The 19,046-nt window shown below is 41.3% G+C and overlaps 1 protein-coding gene across 1 annotated transcript in view; it reads right to left on the bottom strand.

Annotated features, from left to right (window-relative positions):
- PDE1C (phosphodiesterase 1C) overlaps positions 1 to 19,046 on the bottom strand; it is a 569,208-nt gene that overhangs the window by 423,474 nt on the left and 126,688 nt on the right. Inside the window, exon 3 of the mRNA XM_010353320.2 lies at positions 13,032 to 13,203. Within this exon, the coding sequence (XP_010351622.1) occupies positions 13,032 to 13,203 (172 nt within the window). The remainder of the gene's footprint in view (positions 1 to 13,031; positions 13,204 to 19,046) is intronic.

Raw genomic sequence — 19,046 nt, 5'->3', positions numbered from 1 at the left:
AGTGATAGAGTTAGAAAATATCATTGATTCAGCCATCAAGTGATGCTAGAATCACTGCATATGTTTGTTGGGGAAAAGGTTATTTACAGTCTCAAAGTGTCTCCCCACAGATGATTTAATCACAATTAAGGTGCCCATTGATTGTGAGAAAGGTACCCTGACAGTGGACAAATTGTGAGAAACAACTTTAACCAGTGACCAAAGTCAACATCACCCATAATAGGATAAATCTCCCTCCTCATTGCTGTGCCGAGAAGGACTCAGTGTCAATTATGTAGTATCCCTGTCAAATGGATGACCTGAGGACACTAGAGGCAATGATCTGAAAAACCAAATTGAGGAACATTCTGCACAACAAAACACACGGCCTGTTTGCTTCAAAATGTCAGTGTCATGAAAGGCAAGAAAGGCTGAAAAACTGTTTCAGTTAAAGGAGACTATCTTTTTGTACCCATTAACCAACTTCTCTTCAACTCCCCTCCCTATTTCAAATAGAGTTAGATAGAAGGAATAAGTTCTAGAATTTGACAGTACAACAGGAAAATTATAATTAACAATAACGTATTGTATATTTCAAAACAACTAGAGGAGAATTGTAGTGTTCCCAAAACAAAGAAAAGATAATTGTTTGAGGTGATGGACATCCCCATTACCCTGATTTGATCATTATACACTTTATACCTGTATCAAAATATCACATGTACCCCAAAAATATGTACAACTATGTCAATAAAATACAAATAATAAAATAAGGGAACCTAAAGAAACATGACAACTAAAAGTGATGTGTGCTTCTAGAGTGGAGCCTGGATCAGAAAAAAAAATATGGCTGTTAAAGACATTATTGGGACATTTGGTGAAATTTGAACACACACTGTATATTAGGTAATAGCATAATATCAAGATTAAGTTTCCTGAATATGGTAACCGTACTGTAAGGAAATGACCTTATTCTTAAGAGATGCAAGCTAAAGCTGAAAGGTCATGATGTCTACAATTTAGGATTAAAAGATTTGGTGGGGGGAATGGATAGATAGATTGATAGATAGATAGATGATAAACCTAAAGCGAATGTAGCAAAAGGCTAAAAGGTGACTTAGATGGAAGACAATAGTCATTTTATTAGTCTTGCAATTGTTCTAGAAGTTTAAATATTGTCAAAACATTATTTTAAAAAACAAATGCAAAAGCATTTCTTAAATACAAGTACCTATAAGTTGGCTTAGAGTTATACACTACAGCCAGATTGAGTGCTACCCAGGGAAATTTAACAACTAAGGAAACTCAACCCTGATTTGAGTAGATGAACTTAAGGATAAAATAATTAGCAGAACATTGCACAAGCATGTAATTATACAATTATAACACAGGTCCCCTTCACACACAGTTTTCTTATTCAAAACCGGGGCCATTTTCAAAGAATGAGAATGTTAAACAAATCAAAGTTTAAAATTTTGGATCCCTAGACCACGTTTACTCTTTGACTGACATATTCCTATTTCTGACTTTGCAGAGTTCATGAGTCACGCTCTCAGGCAGTTTGTGATATGTCCACCTCAAGTACTTGAGCCTCGTTGCCTGAGCTGGAGTTATCATCCCTTCTAAATGAGGACAAGCATGTCTGCAGCTCTTGTGCAAATAACAATGCTCCCACAGCTGAGCTGACTTCCAGTGTTAGGAGGTAATTGGACCTAGCAAATTCACTTCTGGCTGCACTTAACAGTAATCAATAAATGGGGATCTGCAGCCAGGATACAGTTGTAGGGCTGTTTAGTCAATGACCATTAGCTACTACAGCATTTAGAAGAATGTAATTTTAAAAAATGGTCTCTGTTCCAATCCATGTGGGAAAGCATATTTTCACAAGTTTCTTCCCAAAATTGTCCATGTACTTCCTCCAGGCACCATAGAACACCCAGTGTTTAATCCCCATGCTGTTCTCTAGCTCCATTATTTCATCTCTGTCACAGGCCAGGAAACCTTCATTTTGATGCTACGTGTGCAGGAAACTGAGGCATGGAAATATAATTCCTAATTCTGTAACTTAATTTAAAAATATATACAGTCTCCTTTCCACTTACTCAAAGATTTCCGAGACCTCCGAAGATTTCTGCCTGTGGAATAAAACTGAAACTCTTTCTCATGGCAAACAGGGCCCTACATTACATTGTCCCAGGCTTACCTTTCCTTTACCTGGTTCCAAACTTTACCTGCCTCTCATTCACATGCCTTAGTCACAAATCAAAGAGTTCCTTCAACATAAGGCATGTGTTCCTGTCTCCTGGCCTTGGTTCACACTGTTCCTTTTGCTTCCCTTTTATGTCCACCATAATCCAGGGTGATCTGTTTTATGGTTATACCATAGTGCCATTCAACATATTCACCCATCTCTGTGAGGTCTGGGAGACGGGGAGAGGGTAGTGGAAGACAAATGGGGCCTGCAGTGGTCTGATTCACCTCATGCAGCTTCAGTGCCCAACACAGGATGCAATTGTAGAGTATGCACTGGGCACATGAATGGGAAGAGAGCATTTGTTATCAGAAAAATTTTAATAAGAAGGAAACTGCTCCTTTTCCTCTAGCAAGGTCAAAAACCCTGCCCTAATGCTGTAAATAGGAACAAATATTTCTAGAGAGTAAAACACAGGGCTAAATTATCATAAGGTAATGAACCAATCACATCAAGACAGATTTGCATTATTACAGGGCACAGTTTTAAAGGGGTCTGCTTTATTTTTATTTAGGGTACCTTAATTTCACTGCAACAAACAAATGCAGTTAAAGTCATTCATCACGGAAAGTTGTAAGGGGTGACATATGGTGTTTTTGAGATAGTTCCCAGCGTAGAGTCCCATATCGGTAGGCCAATCTGTCTCTTTACTTCATCCACCATTAAGACTTAGCCCTAAGCCTGGTACTGGGGAGGAGGAGGCTATAAGGGAGGAGAAGTAGAAAGGCAGAGATCCAACTTTTCTGGCAGGGGAGATGACAGGGAGAAGAGAAACTAGAGCAGAAGAGGCAAGGGTGAGACGTGGGTGTCCTCCTCTTCTCTCTCTGGACGGATATTCACCCAAAAACCGGAAGCTCTACATCAAAGTAAACTTGGTGGCCAGTAGAGTCAGGTAAAGGGAAGCTGAGTTTTAGTTTTTCCAGGTTGTCTGTAGGCTCTTTGTGGTTTGGACAGGCCCCAGAGGCTCCCACAAGCTCCTGAAGCCAAATCTCAGAAGTTACCTGGGATTGTGACTGAGAGTAAGTCCTGGAGGTTGCCATGGGGACAAAGTAGCCACAGGCTAAAGTCTGGACCATCTGATCCTGAATCACACAATAATCAAAACCAGACCCTCCTTGGGGCCTGTAGCACTGCCGTAGGGGGAGTGGAAAGGGGCTGGGAGAGAAATACAGGCAGCAAGGGGGGCCAGATCACACCAGACAGCAGAGTCACACAAACCAGACACCATCTTGGTGAGCTGCAGGGTGCCAGAAGGGACATCTGAACCAATGAGCATTTTTCTGAAAGAAAACTAAATCATCAGAAAAAAAAAAGTGTCATCCCATGTTTGACTTTAAATGTAGGGTTCTTCCCTAGTTCCCCTTAAAGTGGGGGCTCCAGAGGAAGAGTAGTTCAACTAAAAAGGAAATTAAGAAGCAACATTTTCTCACACATCTTGGGGTATTGACAAAGTTGCAGCCCTGTTACATAGGTATTTCTCACGTTAGGCTGATAATCTATAAAGTACATTTTCTGGATAGTAATTCTTCATTCCCTACTAATTGACAAGAATAAACCCTCTATCCTCCAATAAGCCAAGTCAAAAAATTTTAGTGAAGAAAGAAATATGGCCCAGGTGTGGTGGCTCATGCCTGTAATCCCAGCACTCTGGGAGGTCTAGGTAGGTGGATCACTTGAGGCCAGAAGTTCAAGACCAGCTTGGTCAACATGGTGAAACCCCATCTCTACTAAAAATACAAAAATTAGCTGGGCATGGAAGCTGAGGCACGAGAATCACTTGAATCCAGGAGGCAGAGGTTACAGTGAGCTGAGATCACACCACTGCACTCCAGCCCGGGTGACAGAGCAATACTCTGTCAAAATAAAGAAAGGAGAGGAGAGGAGAGGAGAGGAGAGGAGAGGAGAGGAGAGGGAAGAGAGAGAGGAGAGGAGAGGGAAGAGAGAGAGGAGAGGAGAGGGAAGAGAGAGAGAGAGAAGGAATATGGTGGGGGTAGGCCCCTACTAGCTGACTTCTGCAAACCACTGCCTATATTTTAGGCTTCCAAATTCTGCAGTGCATTTTCAACAGCATTACTCTTGCTGCCCCCTCTCCCAACCAGGAATTTCTCTAATGCCTGAGATGTACTGAATTTATACTTCCAGCTCCTAGAATTATACCACCCTTTTCATAGGAGGTTCATGAGCTAAACCATAAAAAATGAATTGGATTGCAAAACCACAGCCCATTCATTCAATCAACAACTACACCCAAAGCATCTATGATATGCCAGGCAATCCAGGCAGTGGGTCCCTGCCACCCAGAAAAATTTCTATCTAATGCAAAATATGAATAAGAATAATGTGGGATGTGCTACTATGGGTCAATGGTAGTGTCCAGACAGCACGTGGATAGGAGGTTGGGCAGCCCAGTTGTGGAGGTATCCAAGAGCACCCTTGACCTTGGGCTACACCCATGAGCTTACTGCCAATCTCCTCCACTCTGCTGCTCCCACCTTCATAGCTTCTTGGTGCTACCTTCACACATCAAGTACTCTATTGAAAATCTCTTCCCTGTGAGTCTACAGGTTGTGTACAATGAAGTTACTGCTTATGCAACTGAAGACGAGAAGTGCATTTACCTCGTACCCCACACTGACCCCCAGGGGTAGTTTAGTCCAAGCTGATCTCAAATCTTCACACTTCCTTCCTTTATCCAGAGAGAACTTCAGGGATTCCCTGCATATTTTGGGTCTTTATGTGGGCTGGAACAGCAGTTCCTGTTGCTAATTAGGAAACATAGAGAAGTTTATCCACACTTCACATTGGCAGGGTGAGTTAGGTGGAAGCTCCAGAAGGAATGTCCCGCTCCTCCTCCCAACCCAACAGCACTGAAAGCTTCCTGAGGGTTATTCTAGGATGAATAACTCACACTTGGTAAAATGTGCCGCTAAAATTTATTGTGGTTGAGGCATATGCTGAGGGGTTGAGGACACCTCAGATGAGCTACATTCCCGGGAGTGGAAGCCTGGATTTCTCAACGGCCTGAGAAGAATGTGCTCTGGTTGGAAAAAGGATGCATTCTCTAAGGGGAGTCAGCCCTGGAGACAAGCCCACTGGCTAGGAGCCAGAGGCATCCATCAGCAGACCTTCTGTGTGGAGTTCAACATTATATTTTGAGTACAATTACAATTTTCTCCTTATGTTGTAGTTTCTTTAATCTCAATGCTTCCCCAAAATCCCCTGTAAGGCAATAAAAGTACAAGATACTAAAGAAAATTGTGGCTTGCCCCATGTTCCCTCCCACTAGAGCCCATAGGGAAGATACAGTATCAAATATAAAATTAAATATAGAGAGACTGGCCCAGAATATCTATGCCAGTAACATTGGAGCTATGCCCCCCACGCCAAGCTAGAAGTAGTGCACCAGCAGAGAACTGCAGTGTGATGGGAGACTGTGGTTTTCTGAGAAGCAGATGTCAAGACAGGATTAGACATACAAGAGATGTATTGGAGTAAAATCTGTAAAAATAAATGAGTAAAGAGCTGAGCGAGGCTGAGAAAGCCATCAGACCTGGATGCAGGTCTGACTCCCAGTAAAAGAAAGTTGGGTAGAAGTGTCTGAGACTGTACTGCAGCTCTAAAGAAAGTTCAGCAAGGCCATTAGTGAGTCTGAATACCAAAGTCACCATCAGAGGAGTTCCATGTCTCCCAGGAACAGCTGACCTTAGGGTCCCTGCCATGCTCAGTCAATGTCAATGGGCTCCTCTGGAATGCATAGCCTTGGCCATCACAGGGATAAATTTCCCCCACACAAGCTAAGAGGCCATGGGTCAAGTTCACTTTCTGTGATCAGAGATATGAAAGGTACATTCTCATGGCCACCACAGAGATAAGCCCTCCCTTCCCAAAATACCAGGGAGAGGACCAACAAGAATGCAAGAGGAATAATGTCTACCTCATATATACTTGGTCATTTTTTAACACTGAAAAATCTGTCTCTAAAAACTTACAAAGAGAGACCTAAACATTGCCTTTATGTGAAGCCAAGGTTGCAATAAAAACTTCTCTAGGCTTTAAAAATTCTCAGAATTCATTCTTTCATTCTTCCCCTTGGCAAATGATTTGGATTTGCAAAGACTAAAGGTGAAAAATAACTCCAGGAAGGCAACACTAAGTCAGGAGAGTAGGTGTCCCCAGAAGTTTCCAGTGGGTGAGCAACACTCAGTGATAGAAGGGTATGTGTGACTAGACTCCTATGAGCTAATTGGGAATTTTAACCCATGATTCATCCTAGGGAGGGGCCGAAGCTCCAGGGGACGCTACCCCACACCATGCTATATCATCAGCCAGATTGCACATTTCCTGAAAGTAATCAAGTCAGAAACTGACATTTTGGCAGCAGCCCCTAGTGGAAAAATGACTGCCAAAAGTCAAAATTAGGATGAGTTCAACGATTTAATTCTGCATGGAAAATGCAATCCATTAAATGGGATCTGACAAGGCCTTAATCTCATCCGTAGCTGAGGGTGTTGGCTCAACGCGGTTCTGCTCTCTGGAACATATTCTTAGTAAGCTATCTATAGAATCTAGAAAGCCTTTGCCAAAGCCCAAATAAGTCCATTCTAAGTGGGAAGAGAAGCTCACCAAGCCCCCACTGACTCTGTAGGGAGTAAGCACACGATTCTTCCAAGTGCAAAATTATCAAAACCTGGCAACTCAACCTGTGTTGGGAGTCACATGATTCAAGGTAAAGTAACTGAGGTGGGCAATGCACTGAGTGGCTTCAGAATTTCCACCACTGCCCAAGGAGGTCAGGCCCACAGCCAGCATCACTCACAAAGCATCCATAGGGCTCATATTCCCCGGCTGGGGCCCATTGCATAACCCAGTCACAAAAGAAAGAGTTGGGGGTGTACAGGATCAATCTTCTCCCAAACAGGGTTTTAAAAACTGAGCGAGAAAGACTTAGAGGCTGTCACCTTCGTTGGCCCACTTAATCCTAACAGCAGCCCCCAAAGCCCATTATTTTACTGTTTGCATGTGGAAAATGAGGAAAGAGAACAAAACCATTACTCAAATCATGTAGTTTAAAAGATTGTTTGCAAATTCATACTTGTGGGATTCCAAAGCCTGTGTTTCACCACACAGAAGGTGGTGGTCCTCAGACCACTGCATCAGTTGGAGCTTGTTAGAAATGCAGATTCACAGGCTGCACCCCAGACCTACTGAATCAGGATCTGCATTTAACAGGATTCCCCAAGGAATTCATTTAGACATAAGGTTTGAGAAGCAGTGCCTTCAATGGCTTCTATCCAAAAGGGGTAGGTGGATTGAAAACATAAGTCTAGACTAGAAAAAGATTCAGTGCAATAGAACAGGGCCAGTCTTATAGGATACATAAAATATGTATCAAAATATAACTCAAATTATATATCCAAAGTGCACATTCAAATTAGTATAACCAATCACACCATATCTTTTTTCACCAACAACAAATCCGGAGACATGAAGTCCAAGGTTATGTGGTGCTAGTAGAATATGCTAAAGGAGCAAGGCTGTAGAGCTAGGTGGACTTGGTTGAAATCTCCAGCTCTGCCACCTGCTGGGTGACTTTGGGCAAGCTGCTTGATCTCTCTGAGCCTCAGTTTCCTGACCTGTACAACTGAGAAAATAATACTCAACTTGCCAGGGTTTGGGGGGATTAAGTGAGCAAATGAATGCACAGTCCTTGACACACAGCAGATGCTCAATAAACACTGGCTTCTCTTACTTGTGGTACCATCTGAGCCAGGTCCCTCCCACCTCTGGGAATGTGTACACCAGAGGCTGGGGAGAGAAACCTCTCTCAGCAGCCAGCTCTTTCCTGTTCTCTTGGGTCCTCTAGTGGCAGGTATTGAGATTCCTGTGACTAATCAGACTGGATGGACTTGTCTGTCTTCCTTAGCCCCAGGTTCAATTTATTTTCTATCCTCTTTCAAGAAAAGCCTAAGCAGAGCAACAGGTTTAAAGGGATAAAATATGAGAAAGAAGGAAAGAGGCACCCAAGGTGAGTTCCCAGGAGTGTCTATTTTCCAGGCACTGAAGCCTTTTTCTTTATTTATGGCTCCCACTTTCTTCTTTTCAAAAATCTCAGATTTTGAAAACAGACCTTTCATGCCACAAGTTTAGTGAGCTTTCAGGGCCCACATTGTCTGCACGTGGAGCCATAAAACCCATGTTTGATCCTATTTAACTTTGTATGTGTAAGCTCAAGGGCATGCAAGGATTCCAGTGAGTGCTGAGCACGAATACAAAATTAACACTTACTGAGCTCGTTCTAGGTGCTGGACACTGTGCTTGGCTCATTCACATGCATTATCTCCTTTAAATCCTCCCCAAACCCCGGGAAGGGGGTCTCTTTATCCCCATTTCAAAGATTTTAAAACAGGCCGGAATAGGTCGGTTTGTTCTCACACTGCTATAAATAAATACCTGAAACTGGGTAATTTATAAAGGAAAGAGGTTTAATTGACTCACAGTTCCACATGGCTGGGGAGGCCTCAGGAAACTTACAGTCAAGGCAGGAGGTGAAGAGGAAGTAAGGACCTTCTTCACATAGCAGCAAGAGAGAGAAGAGTAAGCAGGGGAAATGCCAGAAGCTTATAAAACCATCAGATCTTGTGAGAACTCACTCACTATCACAAGAACAGCATGGGGGAAATGCCCCCATAAGCCAATCATCTCCCATCAGATTCCTCCCTCGACACATGGAATTATAATTCAAGATGAGATCTGGGTGGGGACACAGACCCAAACCATATCAATAGGTAAGTGACCCGCTCAAATTAACATAGAAAACACTCCTAAATCTCACCTAGTGCAGTGGTTCTTTCGGTGTGATCCTGGACCAGCAGCATCAGTATAACCTGAAGCTTGTTAGGGAACATTCTTGGGCCCCACCTACATCTGGGATGAGCCCAACAATGTTTTAACAATCCCCCCCAGGTGATTGTGATGCACACTCAAGTTTGAGTCATCAGACCACTCTTCAAGGCCAACCTTAGCCTGGCAGTTAAGAAAACAGAGGTTTTGCCACCAAAAAAAAAAAAAAAAAAAAAGACATTATGTGAAGTGGTGGATGTTATTTAGCTTGATTTAATCATTTTGCAATGTACACATATGACAAAATATCATATTATTTTACATTGTAAATGATATACAAATTTTGTCAATTATACCACTATAAAGCTGGGGGGTTGGGGGGAGGAGGAAAAAACAGGCTTGAAGAGATGAAGCAATTGGCCAGGGGTAATAGAGTTGGAACTGAAACCCAGTACAGCCACTATCAGAAGTCAAATTTTCCCACCTGGATAGCTTAAACTGTTCCTTTCTTGGAGAGTAAAGACTAAAGCCCTTAGTACAACTAAGCACTAAACTGTGTTGCCTTCCAGCAATATTGGCTGGGATCTGAATCTGGGCAGCCACGAGGAGACCTTCCCCTCAAGCCCTGGAAGCTTCGTCCGAATACTCTGCTAAACTGTCTGCCCCAATACACAGAGTATTTGCCTCATCAGCACTGCCCAGCCAGGAAGGGGACAAGAGGGAAGACTGTCAGGGACCATACCCAGAGTTGAGATGGCATTTGCACAAACCTCAACTATTGACACAACCCTTGGGGAAGAAAGGTGGTGCCTTCATTTTCCAAAATCTTTATTTCCAAGTCAGTGTGTCGAATTCTCACTTTCAGCTATACCCTCTGGCATTATTAGTAACTGACATTAATCCAGCAACAATTCAGAGTGTTTGCAGGCCATACTTAGGGATCGCAGCCTGATTGGAAGACAAGGCCCAGGGACATGTCTTGAAGCTGCATTTGAATCACAAGCATGCTTTTTATGTGAGTTTATAGATGATATACTTATTTGGGGTGGGGTGATAAAGTAAGATTTAAAGTTTTCCTAAGCCACTCCTTGCTGCTGCATTGGAGACTAGCAATCCACCAGCAATTTTTTATAGGCTTTCTCTCTCCAGGCCAGTTTCTTCATCTCTAAAATGGACAGAATCCTTGAATTTTTTGGGTTAAGCCTGGCAAATAAGAACAGTTATTGCTGATGTAACAGGGAGTCTGGTGGAGATTGAAACATAAAAACATTTGAAATTTTTTTGAAAAACACCCATCATTGATAAATTTGTAAATAATTCATATATTTGGAAATGGAAAGTAGAATTTAGCTTTAGAGCAGACTGTCCCTTTGCTCTGAGAAGAACTACTTAAATGAAAATACTAAAGGCAAATATTAAACAAGTACACACATTTTGTCCTGGTGGTAGCTTGTATATATTTGCCTCCACCTTGCAGAGAGCTAGAAAAGATTTCTGGGGAAAGTGGAATTAAGTATCTAACCCCTTCCTTTTGAGAATCAACATTATTAGAATACGTCTGAGAAAAACTGTGGTTGTGCTGAGGCCAAGGGTCAGGAAAAGACAACAGAAGCCACAGACAGGAGACATCACAAGGAAGAGGTAATCTAGGTTGGTGACAAAAATGCCTAGTTTCACTGAGGTCAGAAAGTCCACGCTCAACATGAGACCTCATTTCCCTAGCAAGGGACAAAAGGCATAGCAGGATAAGCAATGATTCTTGAACCACTGTCAATAAGGCTGGGGGTCCTTAGGAATAGTGAGGGTCAAGAACCCCAAGAAAAGACTGGACCTCCTGATAATTTGGCACATTGGGCTTATTGACATTGTCATTTGTATCTTGTTTGGTAAGAGCTGATGACCATATTTCCTGGCCCTAAACTCCAAATGCCCTCCAAGTATGACCAAGGAAAAAGAGAAGTAATCAAAGCTATCACTAACCCTTATTGTGGTACCAGTCAGTGGTAATGACCCTACAGAGGAGCTGTAAGGTAACCTTGATTCTGCTCTGATTTATTCATTGATAAACTCTTCCCATACCTGAGTAGTTTACTTGTAGTAATTTATGCACAACAAATCTCACAGCTGATCATGCCACCACAGTTAAGGACAATTGCAGAAGAAAATATTTACCATTTAGCATTGTCATCAAAATCAACCATCTTTTTTGGAAGAAAGGATAGTTACAGAATAGTATACAGTTGTATTAAGGGTACCAGTAAATAAATAAATAAATAAATAAATAAATAAATAAATAAATGCTAATGGATTTCTTGTCTCAATTGCTAAAGGGTTGGCATACACCTGCATGCACCTGCAGTCTTCTTCCTACAGCACCAAATGTTACAAGGAAACAGAAATAAGTCCTGATATTCAATGTATAACTTAATCTCTTTCAGAAACCAAGACACTGCTACATGTTACACCTAACAGATCAAATGACGCTCATGGGCATCAATACATTCTCTCTATTAAAGAGCACCAAGAGAATGCAAACAAAATAGATGATGGTAAAGGAGTTGAGTGAGCAAATAAGATGTTTTTTTCATGAGAGTAGCTCTTTGCCCGTTCATCGAAGAAGATGATGAACCTGGTTTGGGGTGAAAAGAGTAGCTATAAGAACCCTTAGGAGAAGAGATTGACTCCATAAGAGATGCTCCAAGGCGATAACACATAGACAGTGAAAGCCATTCACAGTCCCCTCTTTCATCACAGTCACTTGCTGAGAATTGCAGGTTCATAAGATGTACTTCTCTCCAGGTGAGTGAGTTTTAGTTTATTCAAAACCTTATGATGCAATAACCAGGCCCTTAGTAGGAATAAAAACAGCATTTGCCTGCAATTCTTGTCTCACCAATGCACTCGTCACACTGTATAAAGAAATCCAAACCCCTATTTATCACTCCTTTCTGAACTCATCTATAATTCAATAGACACTAAGAACCTTCACACAATGAAATGGCTCTCACTGAGGAATTACGCATATCACCTGGATGCAAAAGAGAGTACACTTTTCAAATCTATTTCATGGAACTCCAAGAGCTGTCTGAATTGTTTATGGGGAAAGAAAAATGAGGTTTATATGTTCTGCTAACCATGTGGAGAGTATGAAAGTCTATAGTGGAAAGAAAAGTGAAAGAAGTAAAATTGATATAACAGGAAGAAAGGAGGGGCAGAAAGCAATCTGGAAAAATGATCGAGTCTTAATTTCTGAAACCAGTAGTACTGTAAATATACTGTTTCAAATGTGAGTCTGAAAGACCCATTTGGGGAAAAAAAATCACCTTTTTACACCACATTCATACTCAGATTGGTTTTTATTTAATATGGGTGAGAAGGTAAGGGACGGAGTTATAATGAAAATGGAGTACAATACCAAAAGAAAATAAGAGACCTTGCGGGAAGATGCAAGGCTAAATGATGAACTAGCACAGAGTAAACAGCCACCTGGTAAACAACATGAGAAAATTCTCGCTTCATTTCCGTCAGCAGCAGCTCTTACATCTTTTACAACTGGAAACCTTCCCCCAGCAAGAGACTCTAAAGACACAGGACTGAATTAATTCCCAACACGTGCTTTTCTTCTACGCCCTTATCTGGATGCGTCATCCTCCTTTGAAGCAAAAGACTCATTAATCCAATTCAAATTGCCAACATCAGTAAATCCTTTGCCTCAGCATTTAAATGCCAATACCAATTAAATACCAACAGCAACTTAACTACTGATAAGATCTTCACTACATTCAGGAAATCCAGCCAGAAGTCCAGCTAGCATTGATTCCAACCCTCCTTCATCAATTCTAATTTACTCAGTGCAAAGAAATGAAGTAATTTGCTGTCCACACTGACTATGCATCTAACTGGATTGAAACAACTCCACAAGCAAATAAGAAGGAACACATTGAGTTGCAATCCACCAAACCTGAAGGATGTCTTCACCAAGACTTCCGGGCTATCCAGCTGTGGCAATTCATCAGCTAGGATTTCTTCTGGGGGTCGAGGGTCATGGACAATTGTTGGCCGTGGCTTCTCCTTGACATTCCCTGTGAGCCCGTCGATGAGGGAGTTCCACAGACAGTTCTGTGACTTAGACCCTGAGGCACAGGGAAAAGAGAGATGCAGGTGAATCATCCACCAGTTGACTCCATGTCCTGCCTTCCCCAACTCAGGATCTTCCAAAGCAGAGCAGGGAAATTTATATATTTCTCATCATCTCCACCAACATTAGAGAGCTGTAACCAGGAATTTTTACATTTATATGTAGAAAATAGGCTACCACTCTAAGTATTTTGACTCAAAGCTAAGTTATTGGATATACCTTGTCTCATTGCAGTGGTGATCAGCCCTAACTCCTGACAGAGCCACAGGTATCTATTTAGATGTTTAGTCAGCAATTGGAAGTATATAAAGCACTACCATTTTAGGGAACAGTGAGGATGTTCAAACACAAGTCTCCCCTATAAACTCGGCTTGCCTGAAGCCTAAGACTCCATTTTATGGAGACACCCACCCCAAAGAGGGCACCACCTTTAAGAACTAGAACTCACGATCAACAGGTTGATTCTTCTACAATATCAAGACCCAGGAAAATTACATGTATGTTTATGCATGTAAAACTTCAAACATGTGAGATAAATGTTAAAGGTGGGCATCAAGTGAAAGCGGTGTCTACAAAAGGAGCGCCTGATCCGCCAGGTGATCAAGGTCAAACTCAACAGTGAGAAGTTGTGCTGATAGTGTGTGCCCTTGATATGATGTCATGAAAATGTCACTTTGCTCTGTGTAGTAGGCATGTTTCTAGCTTCCATAAACTTGATGCTGTAACATCTGCCCTACATGCATGTGCCCAACACAGCTAGTTCTGGACAACCAATAGTATGCCCGAGTCACCTGACCTTGGCCTCCTGTCTCCCTTGTTGCCCCACTCTCCCCGAACCCCCAACTCCCCAGGGAAAGTCCTCCTTCCCGGGGTGTGCTTTTAAAACACAAACCGGCCAATCCAGAGTCCACACACCAACTACCTCCCTTGTAGGACTTTCACACCCCTGGCCACTCTCCACTGGGCCTAATCACCTCAGGGCCTGGTACCAGGCAACTAGGTATTAGGCAGCCCCTAGGCTTCAGCCCCCCAAAATCATTCAAACCAGCCAGTCCCAACCTTGCTTACCCTGCCTTGCCTGTTCCTTCTTGCAGAAACCACAACAAAGGTTCCTGCCCACGATGTCCCACCCCCACTTCCTAATTGACACCAGTGCTTCCCCAGATGGCCCCGTAACATGACATGGAAGCCCTCTCTTGGGAACTGTGGGTAACAAATTCTCTTTACAATGGCATTTGTCTCCTTATCTGTTGACCTTACCATACCTAAACAGAAATAAAACTTATTAAATAATCAGTCTAAAACACCCAGTCTAGTCATGGAGAAAACATTAGATAAACCACTTGAAGAACTTGTGACAGAACACCTGACTAGCGCTCTTCAAAACAGCCAAAGGCACCAAATACTGTTGAGCCTCCATATCCATGGGTTCCATGGATTCAAACAACTAAAGAAGGAAAATATTCAGAAAAAAAATGCATCTGTAGAGAACACTCACAGACTTTTTTGTCATTATTCCCTAAACAATACAATAACTACCTATTATTATACTTAATTATAATTATTATTATTAAAATTAAATTATTAAAATTATTATTTTAATAAAATTTTGTTATTTAATAAAATTTTATTTTAATAAAATTAAATTATTAAAATTATTGCTATTGAAATTATTATTATTTACTTAATATTATTATTATATTATTCCTTAAACAATACAATAACTAGTTAATATTTACATTGTATTAGGTATTACAAGTTATCTAGAAGTGATTTAAAGTATATGGGAGGATGTGCATAAATTATATGACAATACTACATCATTTTATATCAGGCACTTGAACCTCTGAGCATTTTGGTACCTGAGGGAACCAACCCCCTTGGAAATAGAGGGACTAGCGTATAAGGAAAGTCTGAAAAACTATCACAGCCAAGAGGAGCCTAAAGACATGATGACTAAATGTAATGTGGCATCCTAGATGGGATCCTGGAACAGAAAAAGGACATTCAATTAAAAACTAAAGAAATTTGAATACCGTGTGGATGTTCGCTGCTCAGAATGTACAGATATTTGTTCATTAACTGTTACAAACGTACCAAGCTAATGTAAGAGGTTAATAATGCAGGAAACTGGGTATAGGCTGTATGAGATCTCTGTATTATCTTTGCAATTTTTCTGTATATCTAAAACTGTTCTAAAATAAAAATTCATAAAAATAAAAGTAAATAAAAATCATAAATAAATCATAATTAATTAAATAACTATTATTTTAAAAATCTATGAGCAAAAAATTTTTTAAGTACAGCCTGAAGACATTACCATTACCATTAACCCATTGCCATTGGTTTGTGCTGGTTATGTCTACCCAGATAAAAGAAAAAATTTGTCTTTACACAAAGACACTGTCAGGTCGAGTGAACAGGCCACGTATAGAATGGGAGAATATTTTTGCAATCTACTCATCTGACAAAGGTCTAATATCCAGAATTTACAAGGAACTTAAACAAATTTACAACAACAACAAAAATAACCCCATCAAAAAATGGCCAAAGGATACGAACAGACACTTCTCCAAAGAAGACATTTACATGGCCACCAAACATAAAAAAAGCTCTACACCACTGATCATTAGAGAAAAACAAATCAAAACCACAATGAGATACCATCTCATGCCAGTCAGAACAGCAATTATTAAAAAGTCAAGAAGCAGCCAGGCACGGTGGCTCATGCCTGTCATCCCACCACCTTGGGATGCCAAGGCAGGTGGATCACCTGAGGTCGGGAGTTCAAGACTAGCCTGACCAACATGGAGAAATCCCATCCCCACTAAACATAACAAAATTAGCCGGGCATGGTGGTGCATGTCTGTAATCCCAGCTACTTGGGAGGCTGAGGCAGGAGAATCGCTTGAACCTGGGAGACAGAGGTTGCAGTGAGCCGAGATCACGCCATTGCACTCCAGCCTGGGCAACAAGAGCAAAACTCCATCTTAAAAAATAAATAAATAAATAAAATAAAGTCAAGAAGAAATAGATTCTGACGAGGCTGTGGAGAAATAGGAACACTTTTACACTGTTGGTTGGAATGTAAATTAGTTCATCCATTGTGGAAGACAGTGTGGCGATTCCTCAAGGATCTAGAACCAGAAATATACCATTTGACCCAGCAATCCCATTACTGGGTATATACCCAAAGGAACGTAAATCATTCTACCATATAGACACATGCACACATATGTTTATTGCAGCACTATTTACAATAGCAAAGACATGGAGCCATCCCAAATGCCCATCAATGATAGACTAGATAAAGAAAATGTAGCACATATACACCATGGAATACTATGCAGCCATAAAAATGAGAATGAGATCATGTCCTTTGCAGGGACATGGATGAAGCTGGAAGCCATCATCCTCAGCAAACTAACATAGGAACAGAAAACCAAACACCACATCTTCTCATTCATGAGTGGGAGTTGAACAATGAGAACACATGGACACAGGGAGGGGAACAACGCACACCAGAGCCTGTTGAGGGGTGCGGTTTAGGGGAGGGAACTTAGAGGACGGGTCAATAGGTGCAGCAAACCACCACAGCACATGTATACCTATGTAACAAACCTGCACATTCTGCACACGTATAGTGGAACTTAAAGTAAAATAAAAATAGAATAATATAAAATAACAATAAATAAAAATTTAAAAAAAAAAAAAACACTGTCAGATCACTAAGCCATGCACCATAGAGCTGTGTCTATGCAAAATACTGGATTTTTCTAATTCACACAAAGGCTCCGTATGGGGCATGAGGGATGGGCATGAAGGAGTGAGAAGCAGTGCTAGCTAACACACACCATGCATGGGATAGGCAGATAGAGAATGGATTTGTGTGCACATGGGGATTCCTCCCTGAGACCTTGGCCAGCCACCTGCAGCCCACCACAGGAGAAATCACCCTGGCTTGTTGTGTCAGAAGGACAGCTCTGCCAGGAAGATTGAAAGAACCTCACGCACAACAGGGAGTGCCTCACATGGATCCCTGAGCCTACAAGCAAGGACACCCATGTGTCAGCAAACAGCTCTTTCAATGCCCATGCCATAACTGACCTCCCTTGGGGTGTCCATACAAACTGCTTTTGTGTCTATCAAGAGAAAATTAAAGTGCATCAGTGGAAGGAAACAGATTCCTCAAACCCCTGAAAGACAAGACAGCTTTTTTTGTTTTTTAAAGGCCCTACACATATATCTTAATAAGATCTGGTTCTATTAACGAAGTCTGGTTCTGTATTAATGAAGATCAGTTCTATGTTAATGAAGGTCTGCTTCTGGGAGGAAGAACAAGAACAGCAGCCTGTTTTCTTAAACCTGATCTAAGTGAAGGCCTTACAATAAAGTTCCTGCACATCCCCCTTTATTCCTTCATTTTTTTCATTCAGTAAACACATATTGAATTCCCTCAATGTGCCAGGTTTCATTCTTGGCCCTAGAAATGGAAAGATGAATGAGACTGGTTCCCAAGGGAACCCACAAGCAATCACAATAAACTGGCAATGCACCATAACTGAGGGGCAAACAGAGGGCTATGGGACCCAGAGGAGAGCTCACTCACTCTGCCTCGGGGCCCTGGGGAAAACCACACAGAGAACATGACATTGGATATGGTCTAAAGCATGAGACACTCTTCAGCAGGTAGAAAAGAGGGGAAAACAATCAGTGCAGACAGCATATGCAAAGGCTTAGAGGCGTAACAAAGCAGCTCCTGAGGCTGGCACGAAGCCACAGGGGCAGTGTCCAGAGATTCGGTCAGAGGCCTGTTGGACCATTTGCAAAGTGCCTTGAATAAAATGCTACACATTTAAGAATTTATCCTCCAAGCAATAAAAAGAAAGAAAAGACAGATTTTTGAGCAAGGTTGTGGTGATACAGCCGTATCTGTGTTTCAGAGAGGAAACTACTGTGCTGTGGAGTAGCGACTTATGAGGAATGGCAGGCTCATAGGAAGAGCTTCTGAATCCATAGAATGCCATGCATTTAACTGTGGGTGAAATCACATCTTACCCATAAATATGTAACTAATTTTTAAATATACATAGATGTGATTAATAAATCTACAAATTCATCTAAAACTATTAATGAATTCATAAGAGCTTTTTCACCATTTTCCCAGTCAATGAATCAGAAGGATCATAAGACCCAAGCCACCTCTACATTAAGGGCTCCCAAACAAAATTGTGATGATACCTCCAAAGTACCAGCCCCCACAAAGACACACATTGATGAGTTTAAAAGAAGACTGCGATTGAAGAGATGACTATGATTCACTCAACACTCACTCTCAACTCCCCTCTCGCTTGCCTTCATCTTCTAAAAAGGTTAGAAAACAATATACAGGCATACGTAGAAGATATCATAGGTTCACAGTTCTAGACCACTGCAATAAAACAAATTCACAATATAATGAGTCACACAAATTTTTTTGGTTTCCCCAATGCATATAAAAGTTATGTTTATACTGTAGTCTATTAAGTGTACAATAGCATTTTGTCTAAAAACACAATATACATACCTTAATTCTAAAATGCTTTATTGCTGAAATTTTAAAAAATGCTAACAATCATCTGAGCCTTCAAGGAGATGTAATCTTTTTGCTGGTGGAGAATCGTGCCTCAGTGTTGATGGCTGCTGACTGATCAGGGTGGTGCTGCTAAAAGTTGGGTGGCTGTAACAGTTTCTTAAAATAAAACTCTACCTTCCCTGCACTCAAGAAGGTTTGAAGAGGCAGAAAAACACAAGGCAGCTGCTAATTGATTTAGACTAGAGTCAGACTTTAGAAAACTA

This window comes from Rhinopithecus roxellana, chromosome 6 (assembly GCF_007565055.1).
Source record: "Rhinopithecus roxellana isolate Shanxi Qingling chromosome 6, ASM756505v1, whole genome shotgun sequence".
Classification (NCBI taxonomy): Eukaryota; Metazoa; Chordata; class Mammalia; order Primates; family Cercopithecidae; genus Rhinopithecus; species Rhinopithecus roxellana.
Note: the sequence above shows the minus strand (reverse complement) of the source record. Positions and strands in the feature narration are given on the sequence as shown.